General features: G+C 37.8%; 1 protein-coding gene across 10 annotated transcripts in view; it reads left to right on the top strand.

The window, feature by feature from the left end:
• The window catches only part of ncor1 (nuclear receptor corepressor 1), a 72,354-nt gene that overhangs the window by 794 nt on the left and 44,552 nt on the right, over positions 1 to 27,008 (top strand). For 9 of the 10 annotated variants that reach the window (XR_002291706.2, XR_002291705.2, XM_020709055.2 and 6 more), the window contains exons 2-13: positions 6,864 to 7,053; positions 15,933 to 16,027; positions 16,185 to 16,392; positions 16,513 to 16,695; positions 17,598 to 17,711; positions 20,466 to 20,522; positions 20,595 to 20,647; positions 21,197 to 21,263; positions 23,987 to 24,159; positions 25,024 to 25,114; positions 25,506 to 25,684; positions 26,662 to 26,716. Coding sequence is in view for 8 of the 10 variants with exons in the window: in XM_020709055.2 (XP_020564714.1) it covers positions 6,943 to 7,053; positions 15,933 to 16,027; positions 16,185 to 16,392; positions 16,513 to 16,695; positions 17,598 to 17,711; positions 20,466 to 20,522; positions 20,595 to 20,647; positions 21,197 to 21,263; positions 23,987 to 24,159; positions 25,024 to 25,114; positions 25,506 to 25,684; positions 26,662 to 26,716 (1,386 nt within the window). In the remaining 2 variants the exon portion in view is untranslated. The remainder of the gene's footprint in view (positions 1 to 6,863; positions 7,054 to 15,932; positions 16,028 to 16,184; positions 16,393 to 16,512; positions 16,696 to 17,597; positions 17,712 to 20,465; positions 20,523 to 20,594; positions 20,648 to 21,196; positions 21,264 to 23,986; positions 24,160 to 25,023; positions 25,115 to 25,505; positions 25,685 to 26,661; positions 26,717 to 27,008) is intronic. The other variant, XM_020709054.2, reaches the window with a different exon arrangement.

Genomic DNA, 27,008 nt, shown 5'->3' with positions numbered 1-27,008 from the left:
TCTTATTATTTCACTGTGTTTTGCAGTTTTTGCTGCTTTGTGTTATAGTTTGTTTACCGTTTCTGTAAGATTTTTTTTAATTAATATATGCAATGCTAAACCATTGAAGATGTTGGATAATCTTTAATTGGTGGAAACAATCCATTCATTTATGTAAAACAGCCTGTAAGGAGATTAGACAAGGTGGAGTTGTAGCAGAACAACTATATTGTTTTTGGTTGTACTAACAAAGCAGATATTAGCAGCGTTAGAAATAAGGGGAACAAATGGTTGTCCTGTGGACAACCTGGCAAGTAATACTTGGTTGTCCTCCCCAATTTTTGGTTGTCCTTCGATACCAATATTCAACATCAACGAAACCTACTCAGATGTCAGTACTTACATCTTTATTTCTTCTGTACATCTAATATCAACTGCCTCTTATGATGGACATTTAAAAAACTCTAAATATTAAAAACAAACATTTTACTAAATATTGAAGCATCTGGTTACACAAACTATTGCTATGTAAATCAAATACTGTTACAGTCAAATAAAAATACTTTATCTTACCCTATATCAGAAAATTGATTACATTAACCAACACTGTAACCTAATGAGTATTTTTTTTTAATTTAGAACACTTGTATGGACTGGGACTAGTACAGCATTCCAAATATAAAGTAATATTTATATGTGATGAAAAGTTATAATTTGATATAACATCTATTTCAAATAAACACGTGTGTAAATGATACCATGTTTACATTGTGCGCTGCAGTAGCAGTAAAGACTAATATCCCTGATCTTTTAAACCAGACATGCAGGTGCAATGTTGTCATTTTTGACAAGTAATTTCAGACAAGTTCCTCAAGGGATATGTCATCATCATCAACGTCCGACTCAGTCTGCAGGGGCTGATGCCGCTCACGTCTTCGGGCGTACTTGGTTCTTTCGGAAGTCACGTGACATCGTCTGTGCACACTCGGTTTTATCTTAAAAAGTCGGACGTCGGTTTCCCAAAAACTTTGAAAAATAGTTGAAAAATCCCAAAATGTTGAATAAAAGACCAGGTTGTCACATGGACAACCATCAGGTTCATTTTTGATTGTCCTCCGTGAAATCTGGTCGTCTTGGACAACAGGATAACCGCTTATTTCGAACGCTGTATTAGGGACCACAAGCCACAATTTTATAGGTTCCAGAGACAGAAGCTGGTGAGCACCAAGGATCGAACTTCCAATTCTGAACACAAAAAAAAAAAAGAAAAGCCCAATAGACCTAAAATTAAGGAAGTTACCAATATTTCATGCCTTTGTTTTGCGGCTAGAAAACTTGGTAATAACTGGTAGATATATCAAGGTTTTTTTTGTCCTTTTCGACACCACATCTTCTCTGATTACATTATTCAAGAGATTCTACAATTTTTAAATGTTTTTTCAGTAGATGGTTCATTTTGTTATTACATGCTTTAAATCTGCAGAGTTCAGTTTATTATTCTGTATTAAGGGGTTGAACCTGTGACTGCTCCTTACTGCGCTCATTAACATTTTCATCACCGTGTGACGTTTAAGACTCGGGTCTGCAACGAGGAATGTCGCGCGTTTCATCAGGTTTCCTCAGTTTTTAAGGGATGGTTTTGGGGACCTACCGGTAGTTTATCTTGTACCTTTCACAAAACTGTGAAATCGACCCAAAGTCAAGAGAAAGCTGCCGTTGACTCACAAATGTCCGCTGAGTCCACTGTACCTTGTTCCAAATCAAAATCCCAGTAAGCACAGTGACACTTAAATTAACACTGTACATTTTCCAATGCGTAAAACAAGTTCTTCAATGGTGAAGTGAACATGCACAAACGGCATGCGCAGTAACACCCTTTGCTGTACCTACAGATATGAAGCTGTTAAAGGCATATATGTGCTTTCTTTTTTGTTTTTTGTGTCTCAAACATGCCAACTTTGTTGATTTAGTGTGAAGACAAAATGCACTGCAGAAAACTAGGCTCTTTAGAAAACAACAGATCATTTTCTTTTTTTTAGGTAGTAATAACTTTGCTAAGTGAGTTTTTGAGTTACCTTTTGTAAGGTTGTGCATCTTTCCCTCTTACAAGATGCTATACACATCTCTAACACACTGTCCACGAATTGATATGTAAAAGATTCAACTAATTTCATGGTGATAAAATACAGTTCAATTATTTTACCTAAATGGAAGCAATGTAGATGTGTATTATTTATTTGGCATTTAAAACTATAAATGGAAATGCACTGAAGCAGAGAAACTTGTTTTTTTCTTAATGGATCGTTTTATTCATTTATATTTAAGCAACAAAAATAAAATGTAATAACTGCTTCAAACAAAAATATATATAGTTTGGGTCTTTTAGACTGTTTTGTTCTTTGTAAATAACAAAAATATGTCGTCATAATTATTGAAGTATTGTCTGAAGTGCAGTGAAAAATGGGTTATCATGTGTTAATAGCATACAACACACATCCCTCACTGCGGTTTACCTTCAGCCAATTGGAATTGACCTAATTTGGTAGAAGCAGGTTTTTGATTGGTCTTGTTTTTGTTTGGACGCAACAGAATGAGAATTTGACAAAGTTTGACAGAAATCGATTATATACTTTCCAATTTAAACCTTTTTTACCAACATGTTTTTGTAGTTGTGATTTTTAACTGATACTTCTGTTGCTCAATCGATTTTTCTATACATATCTTTATCTTTTTCCTCCCTTAAACCCTTGTCACTGTGTCCAATTGAATTTTACAATTATAATGTTGTATTAGAAACGACTAGTTTAAGTCTTGAAATCTCTTGAAACTTGAAACAATCTTGTCTGAAAAGGAACAAAAACTAAATTTTTCTTTTAAACCTTGCATAGTTATATTGACTCATTTGTAAGCATCTCTTAAAACCAGAAAAGAGCATGCCATCTTAGATTATGTGTTCATCATTGGTGCCTATATATCAACAGTTAATACCACACTAGTAGGAAGTATTAGAAGCACACATCAGATAACTTGATCATCAGTCTTTTTTAGTTGTTAGGATACCATAGTTGGAGCAGAGGAAGGCAATTTTAACAAAACAGGGTTATCTTTTTGGCATGATAAAGTCCCTTCAAGTAGCAGCACAGACTCTTGGCAAATACTGAGTATCTGCAGAAACTGAGGTATCTGCCAAACTTTTAATAAACGAGATGGGCACTTGGCAAGCAAATGCCTCTTCTAAAGCCAATGCCCGAAAAAGTACTGACAAAAGGAATCAGAGATCTGCACAAAGATTTAATGGCTTCTTTGTTTGACCATGCTTCACCAGGTTCACTACATTTAATCTGCTACTTTATGCATAATCTAGATGACGGGCACTAAACATACCAACTCCATTAGAGCAAACCTTCACATCCTAACCAAAGACTTCAAAAAAGACAAATAATCGAGTTTGCAGAAGAGTGAACTGAACAAAAAATGTGTTCTTAGTCTTTGTGTTCAAATTTAGAATAATTGATGCATATATAGTATTAATATAGTTAACTGTGCTCCACCAAATTGTTTTTTTAATCACTCCAGAGCTTCAAAACCTGTTGATGCACACTTACTTTGTTTAACAATGCAAATCTATAAATCATTAAGTTGTATTTATATTGTAAATTCAGTATATCAACTAACTAAAGCTACATAATAGTTGTGATATCTAACAAATTTGTCAACAGTCTGCGCATATCACATAACAACTTTGGACTTTAAAGACTCTTAGAGCGCTGCTGTCACACTAGCAGGTTTGATTTACAGCAGGGATTGTTGAATCAGATCTATTTTTTTTGGGAACTTTGAAAGTTCTTCTCCTCTCGTGTGGACCAAGCATGTGAGAGTCAAACTGCATTCACCTCTGGATGCTATTCGCGCATTAGGGGCGTCAAGTCAATGTACAGACGCGATCTGAGGACCCATGGTGCGATTTGGGCGTCGGGTGCGCTGTGTCAGCGATCTGAGGACCCGTTGCTGCATGATTTGGGCGGCAGACGTGGCTAGGGCGTGTAAACTAATCAGGGACTCGGGCTTTGGGCAAGTGGCCCTTTGAGTAACCTGATCAGCACGTTGAAAAAAATCCAACATGGCTGCTTGATGAGCAAGCACATTTTTGGACAGGCGTCGAGCAGTAAATTTGACGCACGGCAAAAGAGAGGCGTCCGTTGGGAATTTGACGCGTGAATTGCATCCGCTGTGACTGCAGCTTAACGGTCACTTTTTTTTTTTACAATAGATTAACCAAAGTGTGGATGTGTTGTGTATTACGCAGAACGAACGAATTGGCCACCATACTGTAGAAGCTACACTGTTCTAAAAGATTTAAAATGTCTGATGAAAAGTAATCATAGTGTTGGAAAGGGGTAGAGGCGCTTATGACGACATGATAATCAGATCATCCATTGTTTTTTCTTGTTTCTATTCTTGGTCATGCGAAATCACACCCAAAGTCTGCTTGAATTTGCACCAATATTTCAAGCAGTTTGACTCACTTTTGAGAGCACCACGTGTGGACGCAAACCAGACGAAGGCGTGAGACTCTGTGCATTCTCTGCCTATTTGTGAACTGAGTTTATCCCTGCGTAAATGCAGTCTAGAAACTGCTGCTTGATCACAGAAATTCCAATGTTTTTAAAGGGTTTTAGCCATGAAACACACCATGAAATATGGCTTCTCACACGCTCCATTGAGCAGGAAACTGTTGGTGAGTTGGACATAATTCTTGTTATAATAGTTTAAAAATGTACATTTTGAAAAGTTTAAAATGCAAATTTGGGCAAAATATAGTATTATTTCGGACAGAAGAATTGTTGACATCGGATTTACGTTCTATCTTATAGCTTTTAGTGCATTATAATGCACTTAAGGATACATTCTCATTATATATTTATACGCATATAATTTTTTCATTTTTGTCTATTTTAACAAACGTTTTGATCACCACAAACTGGTTCAGTCCAGCATCACTCTGTGGCTTCTAAACATAATGTAATAGTGTGTGCATTCTGATTTCTTTACATCTCTTGCTGGCAGGCTAAAATTCTGAGAAATACAGTACAAAAATACGAATACCTTCGTTTAATCTTTCCTTGAGAGGGTGGACAATTTTGATTTAGGCATATTTGAACCAGACAATCTGTATCAGATACAACTGTATTTGGTCCTAAAGTGTAGTTTTTTATTTAATTTTTATTACTCTGTACCACGTTTGGTCAAACTGTATCAAGGCTGGCTTGCCGAGGTTGGTCAGAGGACAGTGCACCAGATTCTGGTACCATGCAGGTGTGGTGCAATTGCTAAATGTATCTGGTCACAATTCCCCAGAGCTATCAGCCCAGAGGGATCGTATCCCACGCTGTGACCAGAAAGGATGAACAATACCAATAACCGATGATTTTAGGCTTAATAACTTTCTGTTACAATTCTGTTGGAATATGGTTTTGGTTTTCCGTGGCTTCCTTTTTCTTGTTGAGGTACATCTATTTTTGATTTCCAGTCCTGCAATAAAATAAAATAAAACTGGAATAATATTTTTACAATATTATTGAATCAAACAAATACAAAAATACTATCATCCAAAAGTTGGCAATGAGATATAACTGTATGTGATTGTAATGGGCATAATTTGCAAAAGTGGCATAAAATCTGAAAACAACTGTCCTTTTAGAAATGTTCAAGGAAAAATTCATTATTAAACTTTATTATTTTTGTAATAAAAGAAATGTAATAAATGTTTTTGAACTTTTATTTTTCCATTTATTATACCAATACATACAGCTTCTTGAAATAAATCGGTAAGCTCTCTTAGTGTGCCGCTTTTATTTAGGCAGCTAAAAGATTTTAATTTTTAATGACCTTGATAGGTAAAAATATCAGAACTTTTCATAAAGGTAATGTGGGCACTCTTGCTTTCCGTCACCTGAGCCAGAGAAATGGAAGATGCACTTGTTTTCACCTTATTACTCACTGTAAGCATCAATGGTCCATGAAGAACAATCCAACTGAGGAGACGGAACGAAACATTTATAAGGAAACCCCTAATTCTAATTCAGCATAAAACTTTAAAGTAGGAAAGCATTTTTACTAAATTATTTTCATGTAAAAAAAAGTAAGATGGTGCCAGCGAAAAGCACAATGCGGACAAGCTGTCTGTTTTAGTAATGATTCTGTACTTTTTAAGGTTCAGTAAAAAAGGACAAAAACTGGAGTAAGATTTCTTTTATGATTGCTAAGCTCTGCATCAAAACCATCACGCACACAAATTCTTAATAGATTTAATAAACACTGTCTTTAGACACATCTATTTACCTAGCAGAAGGGGAAAAAAATTATTTTATTGAATTGCAATTATGGGCTGCACGATATGAGGAAAACTTGCGATATGCAATATTAGTAATCAATATTGCGATGACGATATAACTTGCGGTACATGGACAAATAGAAAAACAACCAAAAACAGAATTTCCCTTTCAGTTTAAAAGTTTTACTCAAATGACCATTGTCTACATAGTAGGCTTACATTGATCATACAAGGGCTACATCCGATTGGTCAGCATGTAAAGGCATCCATCTGATTGGTCAAATGCATATTGTATCTATTTGATTCGTCAAATACTTGAGGCTGCCATAAGCAATGTACTTGTTTTACATGTTTTACAAATGGCAAAAAATTCTTAAACTTAAGTTTCCAAATCACTTAAATTATTATATTTTAAAACCTTTTTGTTTGATATTGCGGCAGACCTTTCAAATATTTTCATTATCAGAATTTAATCAACATACTATTTAAAACATTTTTTTAATTTCATGTCCCCTTTCTGAAAACTGCTATTGTGTCTTTCTTCATGCAGGTGGTTTGTGTCTCCAAAAATGGTCTAGCTATATGTTGTGATCGGTGAAGCATCAACAGTCTGGTACAACTGAGCCAAGATGTCCAGCAGCTCGGGCTACCCCCCCTCCCAGGGGAGTTTCAGCAGCGAGCAGAGCCGATACCCACCCCACTCTGTCCAGTACACGCTTACGGGCTCACGCCACCAACAGGTAAATTTACCTTGTTGTCTGACTCGACCGTCACCTTTGGTCCAACTCTCTCACTGAAGTTTGTCTTTTCTGTAACCTTACTCTGAGGTATGTTTGTAATAAAGTAAAAAGGCACCAGAAAGGTTTTTTTTTTTAATTTCACCTGTCTGTTCATTGATGCACCCTCTAAATCACCAAATGGTTTTGACACAAGATTGGCAGAGTGAAGAGATACCATGGGAAAACAGGAGTAACAGATTGTTAGAACAATGATTTAATAGCTTGTTTGTCTCCCACTACATAGAAAATAAAGGGTGGTCATGAAAGAAAACCACTAAATGTCATCTTCATTAGCTCTACTCCAGATTATCTGTTTCAACTTTTTTTAAATTCAGCCGTTTCATATATATGGTCTTTAACAAGTTACTAGTTCCTTAAACCTAGACTGAAGTTGACTTGAGTGGATTTGAGATTAGAAACGTGAGTTGTTTTGATTTGGTGTTTGATTTTTAAGAACTTTCAAAGAAAGATTTTAGTATCAGTATTGGCAAACACCTGTTTGAAAATATCAACATTTAGGAAATGATCAAAAATCAATAATCTTTTCGTCCAGTGAAGCTTTTTCTCTTCTGATGTAAACAATTCACATGCAAGGAAGCGGCAATGCAATCTTTTTACTGTACAGCAGGGAAAACCAGAACATGTAAAATTACAAGATGTAAGACAGTGGTACAAGGAGTACATTAGACTAAAGATGCCATATTTTTTCTAACCATAGGGCACACTTAGTCCTTTAATGTTCTCAAAAATGTACAGTGCAGCCTCTAAACCAGGGATGGGCAAACCTTTTTGACTAAAGGGAGAAAAAAAACATTAAAAAGGATTTTCAATATAATTTATTCCTGTTTGGTGAGCCAGATTGCATAGTTTGCCCACCTGATGCACCTTTTGTATGAATTCTAGTTGGGTTTACTGACCTATAACAGATTTTCTGTGGAACAAGACACTGTCAAAATGTTTTAGGATATATCTTAAGTTACGGTAATTACGAAGCCATTTTACGGTTTGTTGAAGTACTATGGATACCATTATGAAGTCAGATTGGTTGCTAACACAGTTCACAAGAAAAACTTCCCATTTGCCCCTTTTACCAATCGTCTGCCTCTTGGTCCTTTTAGGCATTCTGGGTAGTGTAGTCATATTGCATTATATGATCACTGTGATTGCTTAGTACGCCCTGTCATCTGGTACGCTTTATGTATGAAAATGGATCGTTCATTTTCTGTTTATTGATATTGAGTCTTATGGTATGAAAAATACTGGACACAGCTTTCAAGTAAAGTGGATGATTATTGCACTTTTACAGGTTTTATTTTAATACAAAAACATTTGCCATGGACATATTGCATATTTTGGTAACAACTATTAGCAGGCAGAGAAAAAGAGAATCAAAGAAAAAGAAAAGTACAATTATTGTTACAGTACCTTACATTATTTTACTTATTTTGGCTAGATATAGATCAATTCTACAAAAGTATTTGTTAATTTATGACATTTCTGCTTGGATAGATGTCTCTTTTGTTGTTGTTGCTGGTTGCTTAAATCTACATTGCAATGTACAGAACAGAAATGTGGATCTGCGCTCTGCATTGCTTTGCCAATGGTTGTTTCTTTGATTCAATACGGTACAGAGGTGACATACTCTTTATAAACTCCCCCTTCTTCCACTTTCGGCTTCTCCCATCAGGGGTCGCCACAGCGAACGAGTCGCATGGTAGATTTGGCAATGTTTTACGCCGGATGCCCTTCCTGACGCAACCTTCTCAAACCGGGCTTGGAACCGGCAGAGGTAGAGAAGGGAACAGGGAGCAGCCCGGAGTCGAACCACTCCCCAAGGAGCTTATATTAACACTTCAGTATTTTAGATTTCCAATTAAGACCTTAAAGGCCCACTTTAATGAAAATGGTGTATTTGGTGTTTTAAAGTGTTCTTGCAGCATTTCTCTGACGGTGGAGGACATGTATAGAAAATTGATGAAGATGGATAAAGATAAAGACGCATGAAGAACTTTACTAGAAATTTACTAGATATTCAAATCGTATTTGTTGTCAAAATATGATTATTTATTTTTTGACAACAGAAACATTTTTATTTATATTGTTATTCACATTTTTCAAGTACTGTAAAAAAAAACTGGATAGAAATGTTACGTTTTAGATTCATTTGTTTTTTTACTGTTGGAAATATTAACAAAATAGATGATAGAAAAATAGAAACTTTTTCAAGAACCTGGTGCTTACAATGTTTTAGTTTAGTTTGAACTTTGTTTGGTTTTTTTTTTTTTTTTTTTTTTACTCGTCTTGTCCAGCAGCTGAGCAGACAGATAAGACCTGAGGGCCTCTTGTGTTGGACAGATGTTACTATTAAAGTAGGAGGCTACTATTCTTCGGATATGTATATTTGTATACACCTTTATTTAAAATATTTCTGCATACATTTCTTTTTGCACTCGACTGGAGCGAAGAGAGGCAGTGGGAGATCAGGGGTGGGGAACAAGGGTACAAGAAGAAAAAAGAGAAGGGTGAAGAAGTTGGAGGATGATTAAAAAAGAGGATAAGGTAGAATCACAAAAGGAAGCAACACGTTGCTCATGGTTTATCATTATTATTATTTTCAAATGTAGATATTTATCAAAAGGGCTGGCTCTAACTACAGACACACTCATCCACACACTCAAATATTACAGGTACACTTGTTGGCTGCAATACATACAGTCAATTGCCCCTTTATTAGGTACACCTTTCTAGTACCGGGTTGGACCCCCTTTTGCCATTAGAACTGCCTAAATCCTTGGTGGTAAAGATTCAACAAGGTACTGGAAATATTTCTCAGAGAAGTTGGTCCATATTGACATGACAGCATCACGCACTTGCTTCAGATTTGTCGGTTAGACATCCATGATGCCAATCTCCTGTTTCGCCCAAAGGTGATCTATTGGGTAGAGATCTGGTGACTGTGTGGGACATTTGAGTCCAGTGAACTCATTGTCATGTTCAATAAACCAGTCTGAGATGATTCCAGCTTTATGACATGGCGCCTTATCCTGCTGGAAGTAGCATCAGAAGATGGTACACTGTGGTCATAAAGGGATGGAGATGGTCAGCAACAACAGTGAGGGTTGGCTGTGGGGTTGTAACCAGGCCAACTGATACTAAGGGGTCCAATAGACCAACACCATCAGCCTGAGCCGTTGGTACAAGGCCGGATGGATCCATGCTTTCATGTTGTTTATGCCAAATTCTGACCCTACCATCTGAATGTTGCTGCAGAAATGAAGACTCATCAGACCAGGCAATGGTCTGAAAATTGGACAATTTTCTATTGTCCAATTTTGCCGATCTTGCGTGAATTGTAGCCTCAGTTTCCTATTCATAGCTGACAGAAGTGGCGGCTGGTGTGGTGTTCTGTTGCTGTAGCCCATCTGCCTCAAGGTTGGTAGTGTTGTGCGTTCAGAGATGTTCTTCTCCGACCTCTTGCATCAACAGGACATTTCCACCCACAGAACTCACTGGATATTTACTCTTTTTGGATCATTCTCTGTAAACTCTAGAGATGGTTGTGGGTGAAAATCCCAGTTGATCAGCAGTTTCTGAAATACTCAGAGCAGCCCGTCTGGCACCAACAACCATGCCACGTTCAAAGTCACTTCAATCATCTTTATTCTCCATTCTGATGATCAGTTTGAACTGCAGCAGATTGTCCATGTCTACATGCATGAATGAATTCAGTCCCTACCATGTGATTGGCTGATTAGAAATTTGCGTTAACAAATAGTTGTGCTTGATAAAGGTGTGCTTAATAAAGTAGCCAGTAAGTGTACATATCAGGTCACACGCACATACATATGCATACAAACACATGTCAACCATATACAGTCGGTACAGAAAGTATTCAGACCTCTCTAGACTCTTTCACTCCCTGTACAATTGCAGTCATCTGCCAAAATCAGGAATGCTCATCCCACCTCTTAGTCATGTACACTGAGTGCCCCATCTTGAGAGAAAAAAAGAGGTGTAGAAATTTCTGTAAATTTACAAAAAACAAAAACTGAAATATCCCATGGTCATAAGTAGGGCTGCACGATATGAGGAAAACTCATGATATGCGATATTGGTGATTAATAATGCGATAACGAGATAATTCGCGGTATATAAACAAATAGCAAAACAACCAAAAAAATCATTTCCATTTAACTGCAACAGTTTAAAAGTTATACTCAAACTGACCCTTGTCGACGTAGGAGGCAAAGATCAAACATAAAAGGGCTCATCTGATTTATCAACAACGTAAACGGGTCCTTCCGATTGGTTAAATGCACAAAGGGATTTAATTCATCTGTTCAATATTTCAAGCTGCCATGCGATTCTTTTAGCACATTTAAGGTAAACATTTATTGCGATTTTCGCCGTCTTTTGCGGTATGCATATTGCACAGCTTAATGTCGCGATAACGATAAATTTGCGGTATATTGTGCAGGCTTAGTCATAAGTATTCAGACCCTTTGCTGTGACACTTAAATTGAACTCACATGCTGTCCATTTCTTCTGATCCTCCTTGATGATTCTGCTTCTTCATTGGAGCCCAGCTGTGTTTAATTAAACAGATCAGACTTGCTTTGGAAAGCAACACACCTGTCTATTTATGAACTCACAGCTCACAGTGCATGTCAGAGTAAATGAAAGTCATGTGGTTGAAGGAACTGCCCGAAACAGAATAGTGGCAAGGCACAGATCTGGCCAAGGTTACAAGAGGTTTTCTGCAGCACTCAAGGTTCCTAATAACACACTGACCTCCATAATCCTTAAATGGAAGAAGTTTAGGACGACCAGTATTCTAACAAGACCTGGCTGTCCAGCCAAACTGAGCAGTCGTGGAAGAAGAGTCTTGGTAAGAGCAGTAAAGAAGAATAGTCTGGTTTATCTCTTAAGCCCTGCTGCTAGACCCTGACATCGGTTCTTTTCTGTTAAGTCAAAATTTAGTGCCATAGTTGCAACAGTTTTCTTGGCGCAAAAAAAATTCAGTGCAGGTATGATTGATTAGTATGCACATGCGCACTGTTTTTCTTGTGGTTTATTCTTTGACTGGAAGTAGTGCACTGTGTAAGGAAACAAAAAAAATCGCAGTATACATTCATCTGACTTATTTTATCTTTGGAATGGACTACTTGTATTGCTTATTTTAACTTTACTGTGCAGAATACAAATGTAGGGAGAAAGTGGGAAAAGGAGCACAGAAACAAGGTGGTCTTAAATTAAACATTTACCTTCTCATTCAGGAGAAATGTTTGTTTTTAAGTTGTAAAAACAGTTTAACTCAGTTTATGGAGATTTTTTTTCCTCTTAAGCTTCTGTTTGTGGCACTTTTGTTCAGAGATGTGTGAAAAGTTGAGAAACTGCAAGCTATTGTAGCAGAGCCGGTTTGGTTGATAGTTCAGACAAATTTTGGCATGGATGTACCTTAGGATCTTCTCGTTCAGAAAACCACATTAGCCACGAGAAAAAGCCAAAATGTCGGCCATTTGCAAAGATTTTCAATGTCTACTTGCCCCAGTCTCAAAAATATCGGCTATTTATGCACAAAATGTCTTTAAACTTGAGGGGTACCTACAAAATACTATTTTAAACAAATATTTTAAAATCTATCTATTTTAAATGGCTAACATGCTTTTCTAAAGGGGAGATCCTAAGGTACATCCATGCCTAATTTGGTGCTTGTTCTACAAATGGACAATTATTTTAATTACTGGCTCCACTCTTACTTTTATGTTGGAGTCATTTTCAGAAACTCCTAGTTCAACTGTTTTAAAGGATATCAATTGTTACCTCATATATAGACCTTGGTTTTGTTCTCTTTTAAATCTATTGCTTAGTTCTGTAAAAGAAATGAGAGCATTAAGTTCAAGGACAAATTCCCAATGTGAATTTGTTTTCTGTTGTAATTGATGAATGATCGTTTCAAGTCATTTTTGTATGACATACTTCCTAGAAAAGTCTTTTCACTGAAAACGCTCAACAGACCATTTCTTGGCATTGGGTTGTTTGCTTAAATCCTGGACAAAACAGACATTTGGAAATGTTTCCTTCAACTGTATTTGCTTGCTCATGTTTGTTCAGCAGTCATACTGAACTGATAAGTTTTAGCTGTTCCCTGTATGTTTAACTATGCTTAGAAGAGTTCAGCCAGTTATGTCTATGGTCTGCAGAGATTGATGACCCAGTGTCATCTTTTTGGATAAGTTGTCATTTTAGTATGAATAGTTATAGTACAACAGTGTGCATCTATGGCCTCCTTTACACTGCAGGTCTTAATGCTCATATCCGATTTTCTGACTATATCCGATTTTTTTTGACGACCCGCTTACATCATCTTTTAAAAGTGACCCGTATCTGATTTTTGCATTTACACTATACATTGCTGAAACTATCAAACGTAGACGTTCTGAGGGAATACGTAGCAGCATTTCCGCCTTCCGCGGACCTTTTTCAGATGTTTGTGATTGCGGTTGTCATGGAGGCAAGTCGGCGACGGAAGGATGCGTTGCCTTGGGCGCTCCAGAGGGGAGAGGAAAAAGGAGGGCTGCTCGGCCGTCTTATATGCTCTCTCTGAGTTTTGAATGAGGAAGTGTTTGCAGACGTTGTGCTGTCCGAACAGTTTGATCCAAGTGTTGAACCTTTCCTGCGCGATGACTTCTCTTTTCTGACCGTAGTCAGAAACACACGGGAGATTTCCTCGGGGTTCACTTTTTCGTTCTGAACCCTCAGCCTCCAGAGTGGGTTAAGAAAGACTCCAAAACTTTTGGGGGAGACACTTTATTTTTAATTTACGGTTCTCCGACAGTCCCCCGCTCCGCGCTCACACTCACTCACTGTCCTTACACAAACACACACGCAAGCGCGCGTGCGCGCGCTCACACACACACACACATGGTCCCCATCATACACGCCCTCCAAAGAAATAAACGGCTTCTAGCCTGTTCCATAGCAACGGTGTCCCGCTTCATTAGTTACCGTTTGGGTCCGGACCGGACATAACAGCGGTTTCCAACTACGGTCTGAAGCCTGAGGCTGAAAGGTAACACGCTGACAGCAAAATCAGCACAAAAGCACCTTAATAAGTCATGTGATCTCAGTTGGTGGTGTCCTGAGTTGACGTCACTGACGTACGACTCGCATTTACTGGGGAATATCCGATTTGTCTGCTTACATGGCACACGCAAATGCATGTATCCGATTCGTTTCCGATTTATTTCCACATATGAGAGAGGCCTGTATCCGATCTGAGAAAAACGGAATCCATGCACTCTTGTCCTGCTTACACGTTCACCGATTATATCCGATCTGTGCCACATGAGAGGAAAAGATCGGAATTGGGTCACTTGAACCATGCAGTGTAAAGGCGGCCTATGTGAATGTTTGTCTTTCTGCTCACAGTTGTAGCCATGTCTTTCCACAGAAGTGCATTAACATCTCCTGCTCTTAGAAATAAGAACAAGAAGCTTTATCAGCAATGTACATGTTAGGAAATAATAAATGTTTGTGTAACAAAAAAAAAAAGAAGATAAACAGGGTTAAACAGTTTTCTTGAAGTTGGCTCTTAGTTGTGAAGGTGAAGATGTTGTGCTACAGTCTGTTGGTTCCAGCTTTACAAACACTGGGTCTGCCAGGGGGAAGGCTGGCGAGTAGTGTGTGTCCTGGGTTTGTGGGGTCGTTTCTAATCTTTCTGGACTGTTAAGAAACGCGACCTGAGTAGATTTCACATAGACGTGGACACCGTGATGTGGTAGTGGTAAACTGTCTTGATGAATTGCTAAAGTTGCTGCTGTGACACAACATTATGTACAGCAGAGGTGCAGAAAGTCAGTTCCTTTTCAACCTTTTAAAAATAAGACATTGCTAGAATTTCTTGAAGATGTAGCTGGTGTTGGATCTGGATTGGAAACTCTGAAAGAAACTGTCCCTGAATCTTGAAGTTTGTAAACACGGTTGACGTCCTCGCCGTAGATGGTCAGGCCTGAAAGTCAAACTAACTTTAACTCCTGGAAGTCCATGATGACTTCTTTTTTTGTTGTTTTTTTGGGGTTGAGGGTTGAGATGGTTGTGACGACACCACACTTGTAGTGTCTGGACTTCCTCAAATCATTATTATTACTGATCAGGTACACAGAGATTGTGTCATCAGCTAATTGAATGTGTTGAGTGGTTTAGTATTGTGTGTGTATAGAGTAAACGAGAGAACGAGCCCTGGAAAACTCCAGTGTTCAGGATGATTGTTGAGGATGTGGCAGTGTCCGTCCTGATGGAGGTGGGTTCTCCGCCATAGTCTGCAATAGACTCTGTTGTGTGTGCCAGTCTACTGGGGCCGATGGAGTTAAACGGCAAACTAAAACCCACAAACAGCACTTGCATTTACATTTATCAAACTTTAGTGCTTTTATTGGATTAATAAAAAGAAAAACAGAGCATTTTTGTGTGTGATTGGCTTAGTTTGACAACGATCCCGGGTCCTTGCCAACGCTCAGAGTATGAATGTTGCTTTTAAGCCCTTCAGTGTTTTTGCCAGAGCTCCGGATTAAAACCAAAGTAATATTGTTATTTCCAGGGGTTGTGCTACTGAATAGGAATTTTTGTGTGCGTGTAAAGCTGTCAACTATCATACTCATTAAAACTGTCTAATGTTTGTTGTCATTGTGATTTCTGTAGTTGTAGTCATTTTTGCTTTCGTTGTGATGAGCATAACAGCTTGTTTCTCCAATGAAGTTGTTCCTTTGTTCTCTGTTTTTTAATCATCCTGATCTTAATCGGGTTTTATTAAAGTGTATTATGTTCCTTTTTTCCTTCAGGAGTTTGCCGTCCAAGACTATCGTACTCACATGCAGGATCCACAAGGTCGGAGAAGGTTGTCTCTACTTTCTGAATTCCACCCTGGGATTGAAAGGTAGGAGCCTCGTTTTAATTGCCTCATTTTGATTGTACCTGTTTTTTTCACTTACTTGACCCTTGTTAAGGTTATATTTTTCCTGATATGAACAGTAGCTTTTCCACCTGCACTCCTTAGCTTCAGACACATTTCCCTCCATGTTTTCATACACCAGGCCTCCAGAGAGGCGTCATGGTTACGAGCCCCAGTTCCACTCCATCTCAGCCCAGTCTGAGCATGAAGCCTTGGAGGCTAAACGCCCTCGCATGGAGCTCGTTCCTGAGCCCCATATCTCACGCACCCCTCCCACTTCGGGTGGCCTTGGACCGCCCATGACACACTCTGGACAGGACAGTTTACGAGCCACTGTGGAGGTAAAAAAGGTGGGGCCTATTCCTGTTACGCCTTTGTGAACCAGGAAGCTCTTGTTTTTATACTTTTTGTGTATATGCTTTGCTGTGTTAGTTCTAAATGTTTGTACAATGATGTTTTTTCTTTGTCAGGAGTCTCAGTACATTGTCAAAGTGGAGTCACCAGCTGCAGGTGGACCCACCCTACACATGGGTGAGGAACAGGACAATTCTCCTTCCAAACTGTCCAAGGAGGAGTTGATCCAGAGTATGGACCGTGTGGACAGAGAGATTGCTAAAGTGGAGCAACAGATTTCAAAGCTAAAGAAGAAGCAGGTGATTGCAGTTTCTTTATATACATTTGTAAAGGACTTTGAACCAGATTTTTTAGATATAATTGTTTTTTTTAAATTTATTATTGCGATAATGATTTCAGTAAAATAATGAGTCATTAGAAAGAAGAATCTTAAAGGAAAGATTAAGAAGACATCAGCGACTGCATTTATACAAACAGGTGTCCTTTTTTTTGTCAAGTTAGTTGTAAATTCAACAAACTGCTCAAACTAGTAGCTGTTGATTCCACTCCCTATGAGAGCTGCTGACCCACCTTTCTTTTCTGTCATTAGTATTTTAATATCATGCATTTTATTATATTGATCCAATGTGTTGTCCTTTTAAGTTTGAAATCTGTAACATCAACAGTTTTTCCATTTTTTTTTCATTCTTAGTACTGGACTTATTTTTCTATAAAGGTTTGAACTTTGACAGTTTAAACAAGAGAGAATAGTGTCAAAAATGTTCATGTCTGTTTGAATAAGTGTGTAGTGAGGAGCTTGATAGCCTTTTAACATCTGTAATCCTACTTTGTGGATTTCACCTATCGCTGGCTATTTTTAGAACATAACCCCAGTAATAAACGAGGAAACACTGTATATCAAAAGTTGAACAACTGAAGGAAAAAACTCTTTTTTGACAGACGTCTACTGCAGCAGAGCTGATTACTTTTACAGTGTTCCTGTTTTACTCAACATCAAGAAACCTCAGAACCAAAATCTCAACTTCCATCGAATTTAGAAAGCATGAAGAACAGGGTTAATTGAGTTCTACCTTTTCCACAAATGGGTGACAAAAAAAATAAAAAATACCAAACCTGGGCACGTGTTTTTAACAAACTTGGCGTTTTGTTTTTTTCTACTATGATGCTGGTTAAAATGTCCTGTTTCATTGTTGTCCCCTAGCAACAACTTGAGGAGGAAGCGGCGAAGCCAGTGGAGCCGGAGAAGCCTGTGACCCCTCCCCCGGTGGAGCACAAGCACCGCAGCATAGTCCAGATCATCTACGATGAAAACCGAGTGAGCTGTCTACTTCAGACACAGAAACACTCTCACTAAGCATCAGTGTAGCACTGAACTGATTTCAGTCTTGTTTTTAGCATTTTAAATTCTAAAATATGTTTAAAAAAATTAGATAAACTAATCAAAGGATTTCCTGCTCCTGCTTTCGAGCAAGAATTGCTGCAAGACTTTTATGAACTACAAGTGATTCTCTTGGTACTACCACAGAAGGAACACTTTCTGCTTCTGCAGACTGCTCACTCATTCCGTGTCAAAAATGGTCTCAGCACGCCCCAAGTTTGAACCATACCATAGGAACCATACCCCAAGTGCCATAACCATAAATAAACATTAGAAATGTGCTTCTAAATGATTCACCTCCACTGGGCACAGTTTTGTCATGTTCTTCTGATGATTCTATCAGCTATTAGGTAATCGAGCTTAAAAAAAAAAAAAAAGCAGTGGAGTCAGTTGAGCTAAAGTCAAATGCGTTTGCAGGCCCTCTCTGGATGTAGGATTACTGAAATACTAATCACACGCAATGGTGTGTTTGTGGAGGTCACTGCAGTTCATCTCTGTCAGACAGTGTTGTGGTCAGATAGCTTGCCTTTTCCGTCAACCATTAACCCTTTAGGCTGCAAAGCTGCTTATGCTTTGTGCACGACCCAGTCTGACAGCTGTGACTGTTTGTCCCCATCTGTTAATGACAGCATGTCATTTGGCATGATAAGCATCCATTTTCATTCTTCTCATCTTAGATAGTTAATAGTAAGCAATGACCAAAAAATGCTTTTGTCCTTCTAAGGAGATTTATGAATGTTGGAATTGTTTTAAAGCCCCCCCCCTTTTTTTTCAACTTAGTTTAGCTCAATTACGTTTAAATGTAGTTTAGCTTTTTTGTTGTATTCCTGCAGTTTGTGATACTGTGCTCCATTTTAATTTTGTTTCAGTAGTTTAAGTTGGGGAATGTTTGCATGCATTGTAAAGTTTTAGGAGTAAAATATGGGGTCAAATCAAGATCAGCTTAAAGTGAATGAAAAACCAGATTGGAATTTTAAAAGATAGACATTGTAAATTTAAAGTATATATTGAAAAAATTAAAATTTTAAAATTGAAATATTAATTAAAAAAGAAAGAAAAGTCTACACTGTTATCAATGGGAAAGATGTTTATTTGTAACAGCTGCTGTTTTGTGTTTTCAGTGTTTGTTTTTCCACACTTCTGTCCTCGAACATTCAGGGACATGTTAACAACAGACACTGTTCTGGAGCAAAAATGATGTCACCATAACCTCCCTCACCAGGTGTCAATCATGTCCCGGTAGCTGATGGGCCCAAAGCCCCATCCCCATGTAAAATTAGGCTGAACTCCAAAAGCACAGAAAATTCTGAATGAAACTGTAAGTTGAGGACTGAGAGTAAAGAGTGAGGAAATGTTTTTTTTTTTTTTTAAATACAAAACAGCAGCTGTTACAAACATTTTTTTTCAGTTGGTAACAGTAGCTGCGTTTACATGGACAAAAGTAATCGGAAAAAACGCCTGATCAGAAGAAAAGTGTCATGTAAACACGCCGTTCGGAATACTCTGCTCCGATCAACTCATTCGGAATTTCTTTCCAATGGAAATAGGTGGATTTTGCTGATTGTTGATCTGATCGCGGTGCATATAAACAGTTTATTCCGATCGTGGGTTGCTACTGGGCTGGTTTTGCGTCATGCATAGACGGTGTGGCGCTCCAGAGGAGGCTTTGGAGTGCAAACAGGAACGGTCGCCTGCTCCACCCATGCAAAGCGTGTCTCTGAGCAGAGCAGCCGGACTCATAGCTTTGTGTTTGCGGGGAGTGGAGGGTGCTTTGTTACAGTGTGCGCTCAGGGGGAGGCTTTGGACCGCAGTCCGCCCGGCTCTGTGTGAACAAACTGCCGGACTCATTCCCCGCTCAGGTGTCTCCGAGCGTGGAATAGAGAAATGCTGCGCAGTCCTGAGAAACCGTGTAAACAATCACGTGGATTTGTATTACCAGTCCTGTCCAGACAAATAAAGGCTGATGTTGTTCCCACATATGTATGTGCAGCCAAGATGCAGATTGCAGCATTGACCTTACGGATTTTAACTGCATCCACGGCTAAATGTTATTAGCACGTGTTAGCCTGCTCCTAACTCTTATTCCGGGTCAGTTCGACCAAGGATAAAGCACCGGCCGCACAGATTAAAAAAAATTATGAGTGAACAAGCACCTAATAATAATCATAACAATAAAAATGGCACATTTAGAAGATCATCTCGCTCTATGCTGCAGCTTTGTTTGTTTACAACTGAACTCGATTACGACCGTTTTTCTGTATTTTTGATAGGTCTGCGTATGTCAGAATTCCGATCAAAAGTGTGGCAAATGTAAACGTTTTTTATAATCAGAGGAAGTTTTCCTGTACCCATGTACACAGTTCAATTCTAATCTGATCTTTGCTCCGATCAAAGATATTTTGCACATGTAACACCAGCTAGTTTTAGGTTTGTAGCTACTTTTCTATTCAAGCTTCAATATATACACCGGTATATATTTTTTTCCAAATTTACAACCTGGTATTTCTGATATTACATTCACTTTAGGCTGATCCTAATTTGCCCTAAAAGGAAAACCTCTTAAATATATACTAAAGCAGATTATATTTAAGTAATTCTAGTTTTTGTAAAATATGTTTAAAAATGACTAAACTGGCTCAGATCTTTGTGCTTTTTTTATTCAATGTTCATTATTTAATCCTCTCTCCTTAGAAAAAAGCAGAAGAAGCCCATAAAATTCTGGTAAACCTTGGTCCCAAAGTTGAACTGGTACGTTAGTAAAGATGATCAAAATAGTATCTTTGTGGCTGATTTTATTTAATAAATTTTTCTTTTCTTCAGCCGCTGTATAACCAACCATCAGACACAAAAGTGTATCATGACAACATCAAGACGTGAGTGTGGATTTTCCTTTACCTGTTTAATAAAGTTGTTTGTCTTGCTGCGTGTAACGCTGCAGCCTCAGAGCTCACCAAAAGGCCCCAGGTGACTCTGACCTCAGTTCACATAAAGCCAGCTGATAATTCTGTCTAATCTGATCGCTCTGTCACCTGACCGAGGTGCTCTGTTGAGGAAGTGAGAATGTGTTTGTCTGCATTTGGTGACTTTAGGGTAAGTTGTATTAAGGGTTGAAGGCTGTGCCATCAGGGTCAAAGCTTTTATCAGCGTGTACCTTGGGAGCAGCCCATCTGGCTCAACCTTTTATCAGGACAGAGACCAATCTTGTGTGAACCTGCATAAAGTTCGTCGTCTCAGGGTCAACAAAAGACTTCCCAGTATTTTGCTCCACACTCTGTGTCTGTGGAATAAAGAAAAATCAGAGTTTAATTCTTTTGATAACTTATAAAGGTGAATTTATTGTATTTATTATTTTAATGAGATAAAAATCCACAAGAGTATTCAGTTGTCTGATCTATTCCTGTTGTTGTTGTTTATTTTTACAGAAATCAAGTAATGAGAAAAAAGCTGATTTTGTTTTTTAAGAGAAGGAACCATGCACGTAAACAAAGGGTAAGTGTCCCGGAGGCTCACGGCATCCAAAAAAAAGGAAAAAGAAACAAACACCTACTTATGTTTCATTGATGATGATGATCATTGATCACTGGAATTCATGTCTGAACCTTTTAATATTTGTCCTCCATCATCAAAAAATGTAACAGGAACTCATTAAAACCCCCAAGACAGGATTTTCATAGGAGTGGGTCTTAAAACACAGTGAAAAAGTAGTATTTAGTTTTTAATTACATTCTTATTTACCAGACCCATTTATATTTCACAGCAAAAAACAAATCTTATCCGGTGTATATTTTAGTCCTATTTCATAGAAAACATTTTAAAAAGCACTTTTTCGTTTATGCTTGTTCCTGCAAATAATAAATTCCACAGTTTTTTAAAGAGGCTTTGTCAAAAAATTAGCTCAATTTCAGTGAAATGTTTGCTTTAAAGCCATTTTTTCTCATAAGAAGTCTGTGAATTCTGCAAATACACTCAGTGAGATTTAATTTTTGCTGTCTCACCGAAATCTTAGGAATGATTTTTCAAAAGGTGAAGAACTGCAGCACGACTAGCTGAAGATGGCTCTATTCAATGTCAGATCACTTTTAAATAAGTCTTTTATGATTGTGATCTGATTTTAGCCAATGATTTAAGCTCTCTGGTTTTTTTTTTTTTACTGAAACCTGGCTTGGCACTGATGCACCAGCTATTCTCACTGAGGTCTCTTCACCTAAGCTTATCTTATTATTTTCTATCGGGGAAGGAAAGAAATGTGGCAGAACAGCATCAATTGCTCACAAAACAATAACATCTGAAAATATTGTACTTAGCAAATATTCTTCATTGCCATTGTGATACTGTGTATGTTTTTAAACTTAAATCTCTAGGCGTTGTGCAAGGCATAAGAAGCGCTTTTTCTAAAGAAAGTTGGATTTGATTCAGCTGTTTAGCTAACATGTTACTGTTCATTGGTTGAATGTAGTTTCAAATGTAGCTCGACTGACCCCAAATTACATCAAAGGGCTTCCTAACAAAGAAAGAAAAACTCACAAAATACTGAAGGAAAGTAAATTTTTCCCAAGATTGTGGAAGTTGTAAAATAATGCAGGTTGTTTATTTTCAGAACAGGAAACACCCTGGTTTCCCCCTTCGTCTGTCTGAACCGTTACCTTTTTGTGACCAGCTGAATAATAAATATTTGCTGCATCAAAGAGTTCAGAGAAATCTACAGCCTCCCTTATCTTTTCAGATATTGCAGAATCACTTGGTGCTGTAAAACTCTGCTTTTTGTGTATCTGCAGCTCAGTGAGTTTAACTTTATCTGAGCCCTGCAGAACATTGTGGACTCTGAATGATGGCAGAGAGCACATGGACTCGCTCCAGCAGGAAGATGAATTGTTTGTTCTTGCTGCAGAGGCCGGAAATGTGGCCGTGTTGTTGTCTTGGAAGTACTTTTCCTAAACATTTTAACGGTTTCAGCTCTGAAACGTTAAAAAAAAACAACAACAGCTGTGAAAAACCGAGCAAGGTGGTCAAGTGTGTCAGATTTGTAAGCTGCAAGAGTCAACAACAGACTCAAAATCTCAACACTTACTGTATACAGCGGCGGGATGAGCGGTTCTCCACTCACAGCCATAAAGCGCCGAGCGCAGATCAGTTTTAGCTTTCTCAAGTCAACTGTAACATTTTTTGCTCAGTTTTAAATAAGTCTAAACTTTACATTCACTCTCTGAGGATAACATTTGGTGCAAGTCAAGTAAAAAACAATTATTTTGTCATCCATCCTGTTTTGTTTTTTGTGATCCTCCATCAAAAAACACTACAGATTTCTCCGGCCTAATCAAAGTGGGTCCCCCTTGTTTCAAATCAAAATGAATGAGATGGTTCCATAAACTACTGTTTTAGGATAAAATATGAGAAAAGGCTTTAAAGACTCACTATAATAAAAATCCTGTTTTTAACTTGTGGCATTTTTCTGCTATAGAGCACATATATAAGGAAAATCAAGCTTAAAATTACATTTCGGGGTACTTCTTTATTGAATTCCGTTTGAAGAGCTTATTTATGAAATAGAAATTATGCTGGGTGGGCCATAAGTTCCCTGCTCCGCTCCATTCTGATGCATCCCCCTGCAGACAAATAGATCCATGAATGTCTTTGTTTTCCTCGTCTGAGCTGGAATCTGGATCCAAACCTTTTGGCTGGATGACTTCGATGATGCTCGCAATATTTGTTGCACCAGTGATGTTAGGTTGGGGATATGAAGGGCTGTAAGGTTGCAGGACAGCGTGTAAACAGAGACCTCTCAGCAATAGTGCTAATGGTTCTGCCCACAACACTGAGAGGAATTTCTAATGATCTATGACTGATCTGCAGAAACATTCCTAGAAAATGGCACAGGTTTTTTGATTTTGGCCAAAAACAGCACAATCGTACTCAAGCGACCGCTTTTAGTGGATCAGTATAGTAGATCTATAGATTAACTTAGTGGGTCTTTACAGAACATACTTTGGGTAATCATCATGTTAGCGGAATATCATTAAGGGTTTAATGTATTTTAATACCATTCTTTATTCCTTTTAACAGATGATGTGATATTTTTTTTTTTTTTAATTTAGGGCAGCTGTAACTATCTTTGCTGTTGAATTTCTGCTAAGTTGCAATGCCGATAAGTCAGTCTGGTGTGGGTACTGAGTGACGGCGAGCCCTGATCCAGTTGTCTGTTCTTTTACACGCAGGAACAGAAGATCTGCCAGCGCTACGACCAGCTCATGGAAGCTTGGGAGAAGAAGGTGGAGCGCATGGAGAACAATCCCAGACGCAAAGCTAAGGAGAGCAGGACACGGGAATATTACGAAAGACAGTTCCCTGAGATCCGCAAGCAGAGGGAACAGCAGGAGCGCTTCCAGCGGTAACACTCCTAACCAGTCCAGTCATTGTAGAAAAATAAAAATAAAAAAAAGAAATCGACTGTTTTTATCTTTTGTATATAGCACAGTGTGGTTTGTATGGGGGAAATTAAAGTGATGTGTAACTATCAGGTCTGTTAGCCTGATGAATCATTTTATTTGAATAAACAAGTTGCACAGAAAATAAAGTGACATCCAATAATGAGAAATACTTTGACTTTGCTGTTCAAATTTCATCTTTTGAATCCAGTCAAATGTGCCGATTTGTTTTCTTCTACAAGGTAGAAGTCCAAATAAACAACACTGTGCCTTATATGGTTTGAAATTGTACAAAAAGAAATATTAGTGAGTCATTTGTTCATGAACAGTTAAAATCTGAGAGTAAGTTTTTGTTTTTTTTAAGGTCCAAGCCTTATGTGAGATGAAGAATTGTTTGACTCAGAACTAAAGAGAGACGAGCTGTTCTAATAGGGGAAAACGTGTGGATTCTTTGATTCTAAGTGGAATTAGAAAAATAAAAGTGTTTCATGGAATCCCTGAACTTGTGAAATGAAATCGATTCTATCTTTATGGGAGGAAAGAACAGTTTGGAGTTGAGTCTACATTTGTTGATGACAACAGGGCTTTATTTTGTTAAGTAAAATATATTTCCAAAGGATTTTTCTCTTTTTGGGAAAAAATAAAAACATTTTAACGTTAACATATTAAAGTTGGCTGCTAATCTGGGGGATTTTGTTGATAGACATTGGAAAAAAAGACATAACAATCAAAGGAAGAATATTGGTCTGATCTTTGCATTGCCTTTAAACGTAATTGAGCTTTCCACCAAAATAAACTACTTATATTTTTTCTATTCTTTCATACAGAGTTGGACAAAGAGGAACTGGTTTGTCTGCAACAATTGCAAGAAGCGAGCATGAAATTTCAGAAATCATAGACGGTCTCTCCGAGCAAGAGGTTAGTGTTTATGCAGAGCATTTATTTGTCCAGAAAATGGCAGAGATTCCTGTGATTTCTTATCTTTTTTTTTCATGAATGCATCAGAAAGCTTTCAGAGTTAAGCTGCAGCTATCAGAAAAAAAAAGATAAGAAAAAAATCACTTGTCTATTTTTAATGGCGAATGCGTTACTAATACTATAGAAAAACTGTATTATGTTTGGAGGATTTAAAAAAATGGATGCATGAACAGATCCAGGACATTTAAAATTATCAATAACAAACTTTTCAAAAATACCTAATTTTTAGAGGATAAATCATAATTTACTTGAATATAAAAGTATATGAAATTGAATGTGTGGTATTAAACAAGACTGCTCTTTGCTAACCCCTGAGCTCTGTGCTCTTCAGAACAACGAGAAACAGATGAGACAGCTGTCAGTCATCCCTCCCATGATGTACGACTCTGAGCAGAGGAGGGTGAAGTTCATCAACATGAACGGCCTAATGGATGACCCCATGAAGGTGTACAAAGCCCGGCAGTTCATGAATGTTTGGACAGAGCACGAAAAGGAGATCTTTAAAGAGAAGTGAGTTTTGTTTATGACACTAAATATCTGAATCTGTGGGTTTTTACTGCGTTCAAACAAACCGAGACTCCTCCAAAGAGCAACGTGCTTTTCACACTGCAGAACCTTTAACACCCAAGATTCAGCTCCAGTGATGATGCTCTTCCAACTACTGTAACTATTTGACCGTTTATGCAATTAATGCTATTCCAATGGATTGCGCAGCAGGTAAACTTTATGCTATCATATTATATTTAAATTGGACCCTTTTTAAAGTCCAAAAACATTCTTCATAGGTGAATTGGTTAATCTAAATTGTCTCTAGGTGTAAATGTGAGTGTACACGGGTGTGTGATTTGTGGCCCTACGACAGACTGGAGACCTGTCCAGGATGTCCCCTGCCTTCGCCCACGAGTGGCTGGAATAGGCTCCAGCAGCCCTGTGACCTTGAAAGGGACAAAACCGATTTAGAAGATGAAAGAGTTGCTATTTTTGTTAAAGCTCAGCTGTCTGTTGCTTCTGATCATAGTTTCATAAGTTTGTCTCAGGTGCCATTATACTTTGTTATAAGTTATAAAAGGATGTTTAACTTAGTTTGGTCTTAATTAGTTAATAATTTACATAAAAATGGATAGCTTAAATAATGCAATTGGGTAAAAAAGAAAAAAGAAAAGAAAAAATTCAATTATTTACAATTTCTATGCTGCAGTTTAATTCCTAAAATTCCTAAACCAGTTCATTTCAGAACATTTCAATAAGGCTAAATTATAAAACGATAAAATTAGATGTAGTAGAAGTAATACTAATAGTAATAACAATAATAATAATAATAATATTTCTCTTAAGAACAGAAAACAGAAGCTTAATTTGGATGTTATTCCCCCAAAATCGACATATAATAGGGTTACAGTGGAGAGGGAATTTTTACAAAACTTTAAAACTCCAAGTGCCATAACCATATTTATTGTTTTTTACTAAAATCAGAATTCTCTTTCCAGGTTTGTACAGCACCCCAAAAACTTTGGCTTGATCGCTACATATCTGGAGAGAAAGGTGAGCTATGTCCATTTTTTTTAAACAATCTTTTAAAGTAAAAGTCTAAATGGAGACTTAGAAGAACATGAACGCCACTATTTATAATTAGGCGTTTAGATGCTGTCATTAAAATTTTGAGATTTCTGATCTATGATAATTAAATTTCCACTCCGATCATCTTTTCATGTGTTGTAAAAGTTTCCCCAGTGGTCTTTTTTTTAATTATGATCGTGCCATTTTTATCCCAAGTCAACCTGTGCTGTTTTCCAGTACAGTTTCTACAGAGCGGTAGTAGTTCATTAGAAATTTG

The sequence above is a fragment of the Oryzias latipes genome, chromosome 14 (assembly GCF_002234675.1).
Source record: "Oryzias latipes chromosome 14, ASM223467v1".
NCBI classification, from domain to species: Eukaryota; Metazoa; Chordata; class Actinopteri; order Beloniformes; family Adrianichthyidae; genus Oryzias; species Oryzias latipes.
The sequence above is the reverse complement of the archived record's forward strand: the minus strand, read 5'-3'. Positions and strand labels throughout refer to the sequence as shown.